Here is a 17,172-nt window from a genome sequence, read left to right as displayed (position 1 = left end):
TGAGACTTTCCTGCTCTGTGAGATTGCTAAGTGAATAGACCTGAGAAAATCACGCAGTAGTTCTCAAAGAGTGGCCCAGACAACCACTGGAAATAGGAAATTCCATGATGTGATTTTCTTACCCACATGTAGGTAAAAATTCCCTAAGATGTAGAGGATAACAATAAGACAGAAAATGAGAGATGCCCTTTGAGTGTGGGGAAGGTGATTTTAATTGATAGATGATAGAGGGTGTTTGGAGATTGCTAAGTTGGGGTTTATAGGCCAGAGTCCAGCAGGCTCTTCATTTACAGCAAAGCCATTTTGGTCATAGCTGGGATTCATTTCTACAAGGTGTGCAGTGATGTTTTGCTCTTTGCCTTGTGCTCCAAACACCCTAGGAAGGATTGAGAGAGAAAAATATCTGTCTTTCCACTGAACCAAAAAAAATAGACTTTTGCAAACAGAGGGCTTCAGCCATCCGTTCTTTTGAGACTCCAATTTTGCATAAAAAGATGCAGATGAAGTTATTGAGGCCAAAAGAGCTCAAAATCAGTTCATTGCCAGGACCATGTTTTTATTCTGCTGTGTACAGTATGATGCTACATAAAACAGTCTTAAGGAATGTGCCATTGAAATGAGCAAAAATAAGTGTTATTACTAGGCAAAACAGTAAAGTATAAAAGCAAGATTTAAAGGAGTATGACTGTATGTGTGGCTTAGCACTCACATGGACCTTACTTTCTGCTGAGGCTCCATGGGTTGCACTAGTTCCCCTACCAAGCTCATGACTCTACTCACACTGGCTAAATTTTCATCAGAAATGCACCAGCTGGTCTCTCTACTATCATTTTTTGAACTTTTAAAAACTTGATATATAGTAAAAAATGTAATGCAGAATGCTTATGAATCTGTGTGCATGTAAACGTATGCAACGGAGGCAAAAGAACTAACTATTATTGTGTCCTATTTTCTTCTTTCCTTCAAAGCTTTAGGGGAGATCTTGAATATTATGATCATGGTTTGAAAGGCACTATCCTGGTACAATATCTTTAACTCCATCTTTATAAGAGAAATGGCAATAGAATATGTGTTTAGAGAGCTGAAGAAAACTTACAGGCATCCCCTCCATCTTAGCAATGTAACACAGATGGCTTTTCATGATTCTCCTTATTACCAAATAGAGAGAATACAGTTTTTGCTCAGTCTGATTATCTCTCCTAATCAATCCTTTGTCTCTTTAATTTAAACAAACTCTTGTTTATAAGTTTGTGGGGAACAATCTCAGCTATCTTCTCACTGAGATTATAATACATAATCCTTAGAATGGAAAGATTCAGAGGGTACTTATGGCTTGTGCTGGTCAAGTTTTCTGTCTAAAGCTTGAACTCCAACTTGGATTTACCTAATTGCTGGTGCTCAGAATTTAAGAGGCTTAATTTGCATGATGTCATTGTTATGCAGCTTCATTTCTCACCTGCTTTTTCTTATCCTGTTAGTTTAAGTTCCTCCAGGGATTACTGTATTGGTTACTTCTTCCTAAACCTGGCACTGTCCTCAGATAAATAGTTTTTCATACCTGTGTCCTTGTTATCCCAAAATTCAGAAAAAGGGTATAATTAGCCCTAAAGTTCCTCCATTGTTTCTTGAACCTAGTGATGGCTCTTCTTTACCTCAGATCCTTCTCCAGTCATGGTCTTGGATAATCCTAACTAGATCCCCTTCATAATAGACCCATTTTTTTGGTATTTTTGTATTTATTCTTTTTAGTTATACATGACAGTAGTTATACGTGCATTTTGACATATTATATATACATGAATATAACTTCCTATTCTTGTGGTTATATGTGATGTGGAGTTTCACTGGTCATGTATTCATATATGAACAGAGGAAAGTTATGTCTAATTAATTTCACTGTCTTTCCTATAAACATCCCCCCTCCCTTCCCTTCATTTCCCTTTGTCTAATCCAACGAACTTCTATTCTCTCTCCACTGTTATTGTTTGTTAGCATTCACATATTAGAGAGAACATTCAGCCTTTGGTTTTTGAGGATTGGCTTATTTCACTTAGCCTGATAGTCTCCAGATCCATTCATTGACTGGCAAATGTCATAATTTCATTCCCATTTTTTTTTAAATTAGTTTTTCTTGGTGCATTAAGATTGTACATAATAGTGAAATTTGCTGTGACATATTCGTACATGCATATAACATAATTTGGCCAATTACATTCTGCACTACCTCCCCTTTCCTCTCCTACCTCCCCCTGGTTCCCTTCCTTTACCCCTCTGGAACAGCTCCATTTCTAATTCCAACTCTGCACATCATTCCCACATGATTCATCTGTTCATTTCCTTACACTGTTTATTTAAAATGTTCATTATTCACACTACTATCTTGAACTAAAATTAACCAAGTTGACAATGAGTTTGTCGGTCTGTAGCTCACAAAATTAACTTTATATTTACTTGAAAAGTAAAAGAAAGTACTCCTGATTTCTGTCTTCATGCAACTCCTTCAGTTTCAATGATTCTTCAAAAATTATTGGATCAGAGGCACCATGCAACTGAAGGTTTTCATTTTTAGGTTGTCCACCCATAACAGCTGGAATTCATATCTGGTTTGTTTTGTGCAGTAAATCAGCAAATATGTATTGAATGCAGGGCTTATGTAAGGCTTTTTGGCTTGGCCATATGTGAGATAATACCATTATTTGTGGCTTTCACTTATTAGGCACCAAATGCATTTGCCAACTACTGTACTCAATTCTATGTTCGTACTATCTCATTTGGAGAAAATAAAAGACATAGTTTGATAAAGAAGAAATATGGACTGTTTCTGAATGTTCAAGGTGGGAGATAGTAAATGTTATGTGAGTTAGAAAATAAATGATTTCAGAATGTAGAGGAAGATGTCATTGTGGTCTTTGAAAAGAAAGTGTTCAAATACTGGGTATCAGTTGCTTAGCATGCTGTGTAACCCTAATAAAAATCTTATGAGATCAGGATTAGCCCTGTTTTTAGGTGAGAAAACTGAGGCTGTGTTTCCTTTCCTGTGCCCGGTTTCTGTCTGTGAATTATTTAGTGAGTTTCATAAAGGAGAGGTCAGAGCTGTGCAGAGTCTGATGAACCCTGTTTCAGGATGACTCCTAACAACCACAAATTCAAAACATGTGACCTGTTGGATTGGCCAGAATGTCCTGGTGGGCTGTGGCTGGATTATTTGCAAGCTCTTTGTGCACTCTGAGTTGGTATATTTGGATAGCATTGGGGCATCTGTGACTGATCCATTAGGTAAAAACAAATGTGATAGAAACCATTTGGCATGGTTATACCATTTGGCACATGACAGTTCTCCCAGCAACTTAGCAAATACTCAACACCACATAACAGAGTCCATCTGGAAGAATTACCTGTAGAGAAACTGCTCATAGATCTGGCACTTTGGAGGACAACTCTAAAATTTAGACTTCTATTAGGATATTTGATTTGGAGGCAAAGAGAGAGAAACATGGAATTGTACAAGTCAATCCTTTTTAGAAGAAAAATCATTTCACCTCTCTAATTTGTGAAGCTGCATTATCTGAGAGTAGCATACTAGTTTGAACAGAATGTGGTTTGGGGCCTCAGTGACATATGGGTTAGGATCCTAACTCTGCAACTAGTTACTAACTATGTAATTGTGACTCCCTAAGCTTAGATCCTAATTTCCCAGAATTTTCATTTGTTCAACCAATGCTTACTGAGCATCTACTACATGTCGGGCAGAGTTCTTGGCATTGACAGCATGGTGGGTAAGGCAGGCATGCATTTCCCAACTTTCAGGCCACCTTGCTAACTATGGGCAAGACAGATATTAAACAAATAATATATGAATAATTTTATTTCAGTTGTGTAAAGTGCTAAGAAAAAAATGTGCGTTGTAATCTGAGCAAAGGAGACTCTGACTTAAGTCTACAAAGTCAGTGGTATTTTAACTGAGACCTGAGAGTTTGGTAGAAATGTGAAATATCAATGAGAGAGAGAGGGAAGCATTCTAGGCAAGGAAACATCACATGCCAACGTCCTGAGGTGGGAAAGGGGTTGAAACATAAAGCCATGATTCTCAATCCTACCTGACATGTTGTCCCCTCTTTACAACAAATATTTGTGACACCTTCTTTACTTTTCCAAAATGGGATTCAGAGGTAATAAATGCAACCTATCTTCACACACAAACAAATGATACCAAATAAAGTACCAAAGTGTACTCTTGTATAACAGAAAGGGAACTAAAAGGATATCAATGTAGGTCAAATAATTTATTTCAGTATGTAGTTAAGTGCCAAAAAAAACCCTATATAATTATTTCATCATCCAAAAATTCTTCTAGAAACAACTAAGACCCATAGGAAATAGCACAGGCAGAACGTGGGGAGTGAGGAGGAAAATAAGAACCCAGGAGAGGAGAGGGACAGACAGGGGCCTCATGAAGCAACCAACACTTTGTAGTTCTGGGTGAGGAATTTGAACTTGATCCTGAAAGCAACAGAAACTTCCCCATTTCTTCTTCAGAATGTCATTATAAAGAATTGTGCCATCTGCATTTGTCTTTCTTGTACTCACAGTGAAGATCTAATAGAGCAAAACACGTGATTGCCATTATGCAAATAAATGTAAATGATCTCCTGGCCTTATTAACCCAAGGTTTATTGGCAAGGAGAGTTCCCCCAGGGAAGCCCAATAGAAAAGGAGCTGCCTTGCTCTGATGCCATAAATAAATGACAGTCCCTTTCATGGGTGGCAGTGGGGGCAGCAAACTGCGACCCTACACTAAAGCTAACCTTTTGTGCCTAATGCTCATGAGAAACCCAGACAATAGGGCTGAGAGAGAAGAAAAAAAAAAAAAAAAGTCCTGGATAGATTTAAAGTTTGGAGAAGTAGGTTTCTTTTGTTCAGTATTCCTGTGGTTAAGAGATAGAAGGGCTGAAGATAAATCTAGCAGAAAAATTTGATAAGAAATCAAAATAAAGGCATAACAACTGTGAGCTAGGATCATTGCCATGGTAGAGATCAATTCTGTGAAACTTCTTAATGCCCCATGTATCCTGACTTATTCCTAGAAAAATGATCTGTATGGGGCAGACCAACTTGATTAAAGGTGGGGCAGGGTAGGGCTTTCATTACGACTCTGGTTGGCACTTAAATATTGACAAGTCTTGCTGTGATTTTGTACGACACTTGATGTTCAGTTGCCTGACTGTGCTCTCTCTTCTCATTGCTGTTTGAAACACATTTTCCTTCTTCTCCCCTGAGTCCCATTCCAGGCTCTCGTTTCCTGAGAGAAAAGTCAAGATAGAGTTTTCCCTTTTCTCTCCCAGTACTATCTGGTAAGTCCAATTCAAATGCCTTTTAGATAAGACCTTTTTCTGAAACTCTGCTGGATTAGGTTTTCCTAACGTGTGGTCACGTTAAGGCATGGACAATGAATGTTCTTTCCTTTTTCCTCTTTACATCATGTTTCATTTTTTAGGGTTTCTCCCCCACCCCCACCCCCACCAGTTGTGAAGTGACTCATTACATTGATCACTGCTGCAGAAACTTCATGGATTAGTAATCTGCTGCTGTGTAACAAATTACCTTAGAACTTGGTGGCTTAAAGCAGTGAACGTACATGGCCTCCATTTTTGTGGGCCAAGGTTGTGAGATTAGCTGGGTGCTTTGGGCCCAGGGTCTTTCACGAAGTTGAAGTTGATAGTCATCCAGGGCTGTAGCCAACCGAAGCCTTGACTAGGGCTAGAGGATCTGCTTCAAGATGAGTCCCTCTATTCTACTTTGCTCAGAACTGGTGCTGAGAGAAAGAAGGAGAGGAGAAGAAGAAAAAGAAGGAGGAGTTGTCATTGTTGTTCCCAATGACTTCTTTGGAGCTAGTCTCAGGAGTCACAAGCCTTTCCTTCACCATGTTCCACTTGTCTGACGGGAGTCACAAAGCATCTCTCACACTCAGGCAGAGGAGAATTGTGCTGTGCATTTGTGAGGGAGGTATATCAAAGAATTTGTGAGTATATAGTTAAGCCATCGTCTACCTGTGAATCACACCAGGCCTTCTGGCCGTGCAGTGCAAGCTGGAGGTAGCTTTCATTCATCAGAGTGGCCCCTCCATGTGTGACTTCCAGTATGCTGAAGAATGAGGGGACTTGGGAAGGGCCAACCCATTCTGTACCTGCCTGTTTTCACCATCTATGTGTGTTTTCTCTCCTCTAGACTTTCAATTCAATGCCAGATGTAAACTTTTTAGAGGGAAACAGATGCAAGTTTAAACACCTAAAAAAGAATAGCATATATTGCAAAAATATTTTTGTAGAATACTAGCATCTTTTGTATTCCTGTTTCTGAGATTTGTTGTAATCAGGACAAAATTGTTCTCCAAATAAACAAAAAGAATGATTTAAGAAAAAAAAAAAGTTGTTGACAAAATCAAAATCTGTCTTCGCTCCTTGTAATGAGTAAAATTTGACTTTATTACAATGACCAAAATCTGTAACTGGTGTCTATCAAAATGTTATTTTTGCCATGGAAATATAATTTGTTCCTGTAACTTAATTCCAGTAATTTAGGGGGATTGCACAAGAGGATCCCACAAGTTCAAGGTCAGTCTCAACAACTCTGTGAGACCTTGTCTTAAACTAAAGCAGTTAAAAAGTCTGGGGATAGAGCTCAGTAGTAAATTGCCCCTGTTATAAAAAAAAATTTTAAAAAGGAGGAAGAGGAGGAGGAGGAGAAGGAAAAGAAAAAAATAAAACCGTGGTTAGAGTCTGTATAGTATGTATATTAGTTATGAACAAACATGTGATAAATCTGTACTTTACCAATCCTAGCCCATTAATCTGTGGTGCTACTACTCAGCACCCACATGGAATACCTCTCTTGAACTGGTCTTTGATGGTTTCACCTTGTCCCATCTCACCAATGAGGCTGCCTTCTGCAAAGACCAAAGTTACTGTATATTTTTCTTTTATTCCTCATAATACCTGAGATACAATAGTTACTTCATGAATCATAAATGATGTTTATTACTTTTGGCTGGCATCTCTATGGCTGTTCCTTGTTCCCGCTTGTGCCACGATGAAAGTCGAAACACATGTGGTTATAGCTTATGAGTCCTGAGATGTCAGAGACGTCATGTGAACAGCAAAGTACTACCAAGTTCACAGTGCTGGCCATCACCGAGCATCATGAGGTGAAAGTGGTCAAAAAATCAGGGTGAGATGTTTAAGTAGGAGATTTGGTTATGCTGGCTAGCAGAAGAGAAAGACAGACTGCCTTTTTGAACTTGTAGGAATGTCACCATTATGTATAATTATAATGCACTGGTGAAAAATATGGAAAAAATATTATAATGTTGTTTTTTATTCTCTAAATTTCTAGGCCTTCCCTTGAACATAAATAAGTGCAATCAAAATATAGCATGTACTAGTTTATATGATAAAACAAAAGCTGTAAGCAGTTTTAGTAGTGATAAGCCATGTTCAATAGGCTTTTTGACCTGGCTATCAAAGCAAAAAATATATGATAATAAATAAATATATTGAAATACATTTTTAAGGTGGGAAAAAGCATGTATAGAAGAGATATATGCATTAGTCTGTTCCATTTTAATTGGTTCTAGATTTAGCTTTGACATGAAATTACTTGGTAAATGTAGAAAAATAGTTTGACTTTTCTGAAGTTCTTTGAAAATTTGGAAAGACATGAGAAGGATCCTAGATATGATGTGCTTATTTAATAAAGAGTCCTTCTTGCTTGTTATGAAGGGCTGTTGGTCGTAATACATTTTGTTTTAACCTTGTAGATCTTGACCTTATCCTAGTCCCCTGACATAGGTCTCTTCTCTCTCAAGGATAGAAGTCATTGTATCAAGACCAAGCTGTAATTTAAGTATCATCTACTTGTTCCATATTCATGTTGAACCGGAAATGTTCATTGGCTTAAGCCAAAGAAATTGACTCATTTTCCCACAAATTTTTAATAATTTTCTTAATAATCAGCATTGTAGATAATATAAGATAGCATTTAAAGAGGAACTGTCAAGACTTTGGAGCTGAGAGAAATAGACTGGCATTTGATCTGACATTTTTGTGTACCCATGAGGTCAGTGGCCCAAGCTGAGTGGAAAAAAACAAAAGCCAGGATTCCTGGTGCCTGACAATCCTGTTTCCTCCAGCCACTTAACTGCCACTGTGAACAGCCAACCTGCAGATGAGAGTGGGCTGGTGTCGGCTGATGCACTGTGCACCCCATCTTCTTTCTTCAATCCCCCACTGGCCTCTCTTCCCCCCTTTCTCTGCCCAAACTTGAGTGTGTGGACAGACACTAAAGCATCCTCTGCCTGTAGTGTCTTGCCTGATAGAAACTGATGGAAAATCCTGAAGTGCACACTCTCCTGTTGCCTTGGCCTGGACATGGTGAGTGGATTCCTTTGACCACTGGGTTTCCTTGTTTAGTGATTCGACACATTTTCCTCTGGTGTTTCTGTGGGGCTGACACAGTGTTTTCCTGGATGACTTGAGCTCTGTGGGACTCCCATCTGCCTCGGTTATTGTAGCACCCAGCAGAGCAGATTCCAGATTTTGTGGAACCTCCAAACGTAACTAACTTGGGGTTCCTCTTTCAGAAGATAAGTCCCAGTTATGAACATGAAATAGGTACAGGGTGTTGAAAGGGGACTGTGCAGGCAAGGAGCCACATCCATTTACCTTGAAGTCTGATCCCCAAAGCTTGACCTGACCTGGCCTCTCTCCTTAACCCTACCTCTGCCTCTCTGCATCTCAACTTGACAGCTGCAATCCTCTGTGGCTCCTGATTCCAGTGGGCAACGAATGTGTCTCTCTGCTTTGAATCCTGCCCGAAGGCTTAGGCTCTGTGCTCAAGCCACATCATTTTTTCCTGTTGTTTCTGCTGCCCTCCTAGGGGTGATAGTGGCTTCCTGCTATTGTTTATTTATAAGCTTCATCTTTATTTGACTCTGGAGGCCATCTATTACCCATCTAATTGAGTCTCTGTCTGAAATTCGTCTGCCTGAAAGACCTAGAGTGGCTTATATTTCCCTGGCTCAGCTCTGAATTATATAGTACGTGGCCAGTTACTAATATGAAAAGAGCAACAGGAAATGAGACTTTTAGCAAAGTTTATTTACACTTAAAGCAACTGTATATTTTCTACTCTGGGCCACTATAACCCAAAGCATGGATCTCTACAGACTGATACTAGCCCTGTGGACCAGACATGTGGAAATACCAGAGCTTGGCAAAGGGCATAAGATACAGTTAAACTGAGTCCAATTTCTTTGCCTTCTTGTAACCAGGTTCTTAAGTACATTGTACTTAGTAGGCATTCAGGCATGCACTGTGTGAAGAACAGACTGAACTTGAAATTCATTGCCAGCATTTCCCAGGCAACAGTCAAATATAACACAGCTGAAGTCTTGCTCCACAGTCTCTGTGACTTTTTGGTATAATTACAATGAAAGCATTCCCCAGGCCTTGCATCTCTGCCTGGGCATAAATCCTGGGAGTTCCTCAGAATGTCTGGGATCAGGAAGCAGCAACTGCTCCACGGAGTAGCAGAGACTCCAGCCTGGAGTGCTTGGTGTGGCTGGGGGGCCATAGAGATGAGTAAGATCTTCCTACTCAGAGGCCAACAGGCCAAAGAAAATAGGAAACAGACAACAAGGGGCCAGGCCCAGGACATGTGGTCAGTGTGAGCAGGATAAATCCTCCTAAATTCAACCCCAGATCTTGCTCAGAGCAGAAGATAAGTGAAACTGAGGGACACAGCTGAAGAAGTGGGGTGGTGCACACAGACTGATAGCTGAATGTGAAGGCAGAGAGAACCATGAAGACGGATTTGACAGTTCAGGAAGCCACAATTGCACCAAGCCAGACAAGAAGCGCAGCCTGCATACCCAGGCTTGGGTGAAGAGGCGGCAAGTACAGGCTTCCTATAGAGGCACCCACACCAACCTTTCCTGGTTGAAATGTTGGCTCTGTTCTTCTTAGCTAAGGACAGGTGACTTGGCCTCTGTATCACAGTCCTTTTTCAGGGTTAATGACAGTTGCCCTCTTGGTTCCTATGAAAACGGAGTGAATTTGTACATGTAAAGCATCTGACTTCAAAACCTAGTGAAGTAGCTTACAGGCATAGCTGATGCACCATAGGCCACTTTTTGGTTTTGTCTCAGTCTGCCATCAGACTGTATTGCATTCATCCACCCATTTTTGTTGGTAGATATTTCTAAAGTGCTTGATATGCAACTGGCACTGGGGATACAGTGAAGAATTAAGACACACAGATACCGCTTTCATGGAAAATATTGGAGGGTCAGTGTTAGCTTACTGGTAATGGAGAGTCAGGTAGTCTCAAATGGCTTCTAATGAGAATCTGAAGAACGAATCACAGTGACCAATGTGCCATTCTAGTGGAGGATGTTGATAACGGGGATATGCTTATGTGCAGGCAGGGGGCATATGGGGAATCTCTGTTCTGCTGTGAACCTAAAACTGCTTTGAAATGTTAGAAACATAATAATGAGAGAGACTGGGGGTGGGATAGAGAGAAAGAGAAGAAGGAAAGAAGAAATGGGTTCTCTCTGATGATCTTAAATATTTTTGCTAACTACAGAAAACTAATGATATATCAATCTTGGTTAAATTACATTTGGGGTAAATTACATCTTCATTTATATTAATTATGCTCATAAAACATTACTGAAGCTTACATTTAATTGGAACTAATTAAGCTCATCTATAAAAAGCACTAGAGTCAATTTCCCCATGCAGGGAAGTTGATTTTTAAAAAGCAGTGTTCATGTAACCCAGGAGTGTGAAAGTAATACCAAAGCTTCAGCTTTGTTGTTTTATTTTCAGTCTCTAGATCCTTCCAGGTTCTACTTCTGATGCGCAGCTGAGTGCTGACATAGGCCTCTCCATTCTGTCAGTCTTCCTGTGTTTACTGGGCCACCTGTTATGAGATCCTTCTTGGCTCTGATACTAGAGAGATAAGTAAGGCATCTCCATCAATGGGCTTATAGTTTGGGGGCTGGATGGACATGAGTAAGAAATACAGTTGGATACATGGAGCCCTAGAAGGTACAGATATTATGGAAACAGAGAAATCATTCATTCATTCTTTTATTAGTTCACTCAACAAAATATTTGCTAGTTATGTATCCTGCAAAGACACCCTACAAAGTATTATGGACAGAGCCAGGAATAAGATAGATAATCATTGCCCCCTTGGATCTGTTGTGGCTCTGCCTATTATGGATACAGAGAAGGTTGAAGCAGCATCTTGAAGAATGATGTGCACTTATGCAGAAGGCACAAGGTGAGAGGGTGCTTCCAGAGGAAATCTCTCTTGCACTCAGATTCCATGCATCTCCTGAGTCTCAATGCTTTTGTAGAAAGGATTCTGGCATCCTTCTGTGGTGACCCCATCTTGGCACCTAGGGGCCTCACCTCGGTCTTTTGCAACAGAGATTTATTATAGGCGATGACTGTTTGTTTTGTCTGTAAAGAATGACTTTGTGTCCAGGCTCTGAGGCCCTTAAGCATCTTATGAACTGTCACAGGCTGACTTTTAGGACATTTGGCTTCCTACCTTTTAATCAGTGTCTACAAAACTTATCAAAAATATGTCCACATCTATTTTTGGAGTACTGAATTAATTGTTTAAGCCTAGACTTTAATTTTAATCCTTATGATTTTAAACATGATTATTGCACTCCCAAAAGAAGACATACAGCTAAGTTTATGTATCAAGGATATGAATATTCCTTTGGCAGGAGAACCGTATGTATACATACTGGGAATTTAGCAAGTCAGCTAAAGCAGGTCAGGAAACTCGGAGGTTGGTCCTGAGACCATTTTCCTGGGTGTCCTTACAGCCTGCCTTTGTCTTGTACTGGTGGAAAATCCAGATGACATTGTAGGACCGAGAGGTGGTGAGAGGCCTCTGAGTCACCCTGCAGTTAATCAGGAGCAGCTTGGTGTTAGTCATCAGTTTATTTTCTTATGTTTTAATTTTTTTCAAAATTAGCAGTTCTCATGGGGAATGTAACGCCAATTCTAATAGAAAAAGAGGGATTTTGCTAAATTCCCAGTTGCCTGTTAGGGTGCTGGCACTGACAAGTGAGAGAACACTGTCAGCCGGAGAGAACCAACTCAGCTCCTCAACTAATACCTCGAGGACTTACCCAGGTGGCTGTCTGTCTAAACAACCTGATTAGCGATCAAGCAGTAAAGGGTAACTAGTCTGAGTGAAGCGTGAGCTTTTAAAACTCAAAGGAGATGTACTTGGACTTTTGAGAAATCACCATCCTCCTTATGGACTCCTAAAAGAAGCAGCAGGCCCTACCAGCATGTCACAGGTGTGTGGTCTGCCTTGGACTCTTATTGAGGCATTGGCCTTAACATCACCAAGGGCACATGAAGTAGGTCTGGGATTGTGGGAAACACAGCAGTGCTAGACCAGACTGGACCACTGAAAACAAGGAAGAATGCTTTTTTATTTCAAAACACTATCTTGATCCCAGGAGGTGGTTACTGGGAGCACAGAAGACACCCACAGTGTAGAGACAATAATTATATGTGCAGGGTAAAGAAAAACTCAGCTGCTCACTGCCTACTTTAACAACTATTTTCAGAACAAATACTGTACCGATGCCTTTCTTTCTGGAACTTATAAACCAAGATGTTAAAAGTTAATATTTTGAAGTGCTAGAATTCTTACTTGTTGTGACTTCTAATTTGTCTACTGTGGATATGTATTATATTTGTAGTAAGAAAATTAAGTTATTTGTAATTTAAAAAAACTTTTAAGTTCCCTGCATGACTGCTATCTATCAAATTGGCTATTTTTATTTATTTATGTTTTCTTCTAGGCTTTGTCAGTAGGTATAATTAATCAGAGATGCGGTTCTGCATTCTACTCTTTCAAAGAATTCTTGTTTCTGGGAAGTGAATAGCAGAGACCTTCTATGATGTGTGCTAGGGTTACCTGATTCTAGTCTAATGCAATCCTATCATGGTCTTTAGTGGTCAGGACTCCAACAGGTGCCTTCACTGTCCAGTTATTTTGTGATAGGACCTGTCTGGATGATGAGGTGTCAGAGTATGTGTTTTTTTGTTGTTGTTGTTTTGTTTTCTGCCAGTGAAAATGTATAATTTGTTAAAAGTATCATAAATTACTTGGAATAAGAGTTCTGCTCAATGGAAAAGAAACTCAAATAGGTTTAGATTTTTATGGGGTTGAATCAGCCAAATCAAACACAGGCTTTCCTGAAGCTTCCAAGTTTTTAATGGAAACTCACGCTCTTCAGAACTTTGCTGCCTAATTATAATTCATGCCTTTTGCAGATACATTACAGGGTGGACCAAAAGGAAAATGTTAGATGTGTCCACTTGTGATTTCTATTGTGCTACTTGTGGAGTGCCAACTGCATACGTCGAATGGCCTGGTTCGTGCAAAGATACTGGCCAGCTCTGTGCAAAGACACAGGCCAGCTCTTGGCAGGTCAGACCATTTCAGGAAGAAGTAGCAAGAGACCCTGGCTTGCAATTTGCAGACTACACACTCAGATGCAGAACCAGACCACTGGAATATGATTTTGCATAAGCTACTAGGGTCAGAATTTAATTTAAAAGTCCTTTGGTACCCATAACTAACCCAATTCATTATTGTCATCAGAAAGATGCTTTTGAAACTTATAAAATTTTATTTTTAGAAAAGAACTCCCCCCCCACCTTTTTTTTTAAGGTTTAACTGGTATCAAGGGAGAGAAAGGAAATCCAGGCATTGGTACTCAAGGACCAAGAGGACCCCCTGGACCAGCAGGTAAGTCTTTCTACTTAATTTTAAAAAACTGTAAAATATAAATCTTTATATTCACTTGTTATCACAGGTGAGAAAATGGCCATATTTATATCCTTGTATCTAAGTGGAGTGGTTCTACTTCCCATTTATTTTACTGAGAGGCCAATTTGTTATAGTAATCCTTCCCACATATGAACCCCCAAAGTTAAAGCATTTTCTGGACTCTTGGTGGATATATGAGTTAGGCAAGGCTAGGCTAGGCCTAGTAGCAAATCCCAAATACTTTGTGGATTGACATAGTAAAACTTTATTTTATTCACAAAGTTTGATGTGGGTAAGGTAGTGCCTTTCCATTTTGAACCCCATGACCTGCATCATGGCTCATATAGGCCCTGAGAGAAAGATAAAGAAGGCCCATGAGACTCAACTTCCTAAATATAATGATACACTACTTCCATCCATATTTCAGTGGCTGGAACCAGTCACACATCCCCAGAGCCACTGGCAGGGAGGCATGGAATCTCAAGGAACGTGAGTGAACATTACGAGCACCAGTTACTCCTGCTGTGGTAGTCTCACCAAATGAGTTTCCTGAAAATTTAGTTTTGTGTGCAAAATCCCACGCTCTTAAGATGATCCCCAGATGATCAGACCTGCTATTAGAATTATAATTTTGCTATTGTATGTTTAGAATCTCAGTCTTAGCCCCACTGGATCAAATGTTCTGATTTTTCTTTCCAGTCTAACAATGCTTTTGGAATATATTTCTAAGAGAGATTCCTGATGCAACAAGTCCATTGCCTCAGGAATAACTTCCGTTATTAGAGAGTTGGATGAGGACCTTATCTAGCATCATGCAGTGCACTGAATAGGTAGTTGTGAGCATTGAGTGAACAGAACTGCATGTGTCTGAGAGCAAGCACATGACTCAAATACAAGGGGATACTCATTCCTACTTTTCAGTTCAGTTCTTATTGAATAGTGTTATTTCTAGTTGAAGAATTCTGAACATTGTTGGAACCCAGGCCTAAAAACAAACTGGCACCTCACCACCACCCCCAAAACAAAACCCCCAAAAAACATAGCCTGACAAACTTCTTAAATACAAAAATATTTTAACCCCCCTCCCATTTTCATTCAATCTAAGATCTCAGCTGATATAAGGTAGACAAAAGAAATTTTAGGTTGATGTATTGTGTCTAATTTCAGACTTTTATTCCTCCAGGTAATTTCTTTCAGACTTAGACTAATTTATTTTAATTATCTGGGGCCACAAGCCAGCACTAATTTGCGTGACTCTTCTAACTAGATTATAAGGTTGAGATTTGCAAGAGATCATGTGTGTGCACATACAGGCATGTGCACGCCCATACATTGGATTCATAAGGAGCTGTACTGGAAAACAAAAGCCCCATAGAGAAAGCAAGAATGATAGTAGTTTGCTCCTCTCCATTAAATGCCCAAAATGCTATAGAGAAGAATGCACTTTGCTTCCCAGTCCTGAGCTATATGCTCTTCTGCCCAGGGAATCCAATGTAGGAAAAAGAACTGAGAGAGTAGGGAGAGGCTGATTAAGCCAATTGTTAAGATGCATAAGGTTACTTATTGTAAGAGTTAGTTGATTTCATGGTGATCTCAAAACTCACCCTATGTGGTAAAAGATCTGTTCTTTCCTTTGTGGCTGCTTCTTAGGACCTTCAGGGGAGAGTCGCCCTGGCAGCCCTGGACCCCCTGGCTCTCCTGGACCAAGGGGTCCACCAGGTCACCTGGGGGTACCTGGACCGCAAGGTCCTTCTGGCCAGCCTGGATATTGCGACCCCTCATCATGTTCTGCCTATGGTGGGGGAGGTAAGTGCTAAACTCTTGTGGGCTTTGAGCAGGTTTACTATGGTTAGGACCCAAATGGGGAGGGGGCACTATGAGAAGCAGAACAGTTATGAGAGGGAAACAGAGCATGACTGCCTCACAATCCTACCTTAGCCCAGAAGCATGTTCTATAAAGTGCCTATTACTGTATAGGCTATTCCTATAGAAGCCTTAAGAGGACTTTAAAAATAATCGCACATCTAAGGCTTCCTTGCTTTCAAACGGTGATCCACAGAAACTTAGCCTTTGACCTCACATTTGATTATCTGGGGGATAGGGGTTAACATTTTGGGGGCCCTCATTCTGTTATTGCTGGGGTGTGATCATGATAGCCTATAAGAATTTATTTTTAGGGAAACCCCAAACTATGACTTCCCCCATAATTAGCAGGGCCTCTCAGATTCTTTCAGGTGACATCCTGTCTACCACATACATTTTAGGTGACCAAGGATAGTCTTAAGAAGAAACAAATCTGGCCATGCTGTCTTAGTCTCATCACTAACTACTGGACCAAGATTCTGAAATATTATGCTTCCTAAAAATATCTGCAGTGCATGCTGATGTGCTGGGGGGAGGGGCGGCTTTCTGACATAATTATTCTTGGAAGTTCAAGAGAGTGGTTCTGAGATGGCTCTGGGGCAAATGGACTTTTTAGTCAATGAATTTAAATTTTCTGCTTTAGGAGAAATTTAACCTTAGATGCCAGAGGCATTGGTCAAAGTTTTGCTGATGTGTTTTTCTCTGTTCATCTTTTCCCTCCCCATTCTCTCATATTCCCCTGTCCCTTATTAAGATCTGATCCCTTACAATGATTACCAGCACTAAAATGGAAATCCTCCACTCTGGCTATATTGGCCTGGGCATTTGGCTATGAATACAGAACTGTCCTGTTGACCACCACCATTAAGCCCCAACCCCTAACAATGGATACTCCCCTTTCCTGGCTCACCTGCTTCCCTTCCTCCCTACTTTGACATCTCTTGCTCTCTCTTCTCCAAACATGATAGAATGATAACATTGGAACTTAACGAAATCATATATGTCAATTGTAACGGAAACTGGCTGTTTTAGGTCAGCCTGGATAGAGGGATCTGATTGTGTACCAAGGATTCATCCCAAATTCTTCTACGCAAAGGCTTTGTAATAAAGTTACTTACTGTGCCTTCTCCTCTTTCCTGACCCTGCACAAGATGGATGAGCATCTTTCTCTCTGACCTCTCCACTCTTCCCCTCCCCACTCATCCTGGTGATGGACTTCTAACATGAGATTGGTTTTTAAAATTTATTTTTTTGTTCATAATTCTGCTACATTTTCAGGGTTTCTTTTGTAAATAAAACATATAATATTTAAGCACTTGGCTCTGAGTCTAGTTTTCTAACAATTTCTCTAATATATCCTCCTGTTCCTCCTTTTACTAACCAGGAAACCTCATGGGGAAGGTACAAGAGGCATGGTGGGTTAGGCAGCTACAG

The 17,172-nt window shown here is 40.1% G+C and overlaps 1 protein-coding gene across 4 annotated transcripts in view; it reads left to right on the top strand.

Annotated features, from left to right (window-relative positions):
* The window catches only part of Col14a1 (collagen type XIV alpha 1 chain), a 198,769-nt gene that overhangs the window by 180,573 nt on the left and 1,024 nt on the right, over positions 1-17,172 (top strand). For 2 of the 4 annotated variants that reach the window (XM_071602156.1, XM_071602155.1), the window contains exons 46-47: positions 13,777-13,854; positions 15,526-15,681. In XM_071602156.1, coding sequence (XP_071458257.1) covers positions 13,777-13,854; positions 15,526-15,681 — 234 coding nt within the window. Of the gene's footprint in view, positions 1-13,776; positions 13,855-15,525; positions 15,682-16,139; positions 17,051-17,172 lie in introns of those variants that run through there. The other 2 variants (XM_071602157.1, XM_071602158.1) reach the window with 2 other exon arrangements.

This window comes from Marmota flaviventris, chromosome 15, assembly GCF_047511675.1.
Source record: "Marmota flaviventris isolate mMarFla1 chromosome 15, mMarFla1.hap1, whole genome shotgun sequence".
Classification (NCBI taxonomy): Eukaryota; Metazoa; Chordata; class Mammalia; order Rodentia; family Sciuridae; genus Marmota; species Marmota flaviventris.
This window is presented reverse-complemented; position numbering and strand designations above follow the sequence as displayed.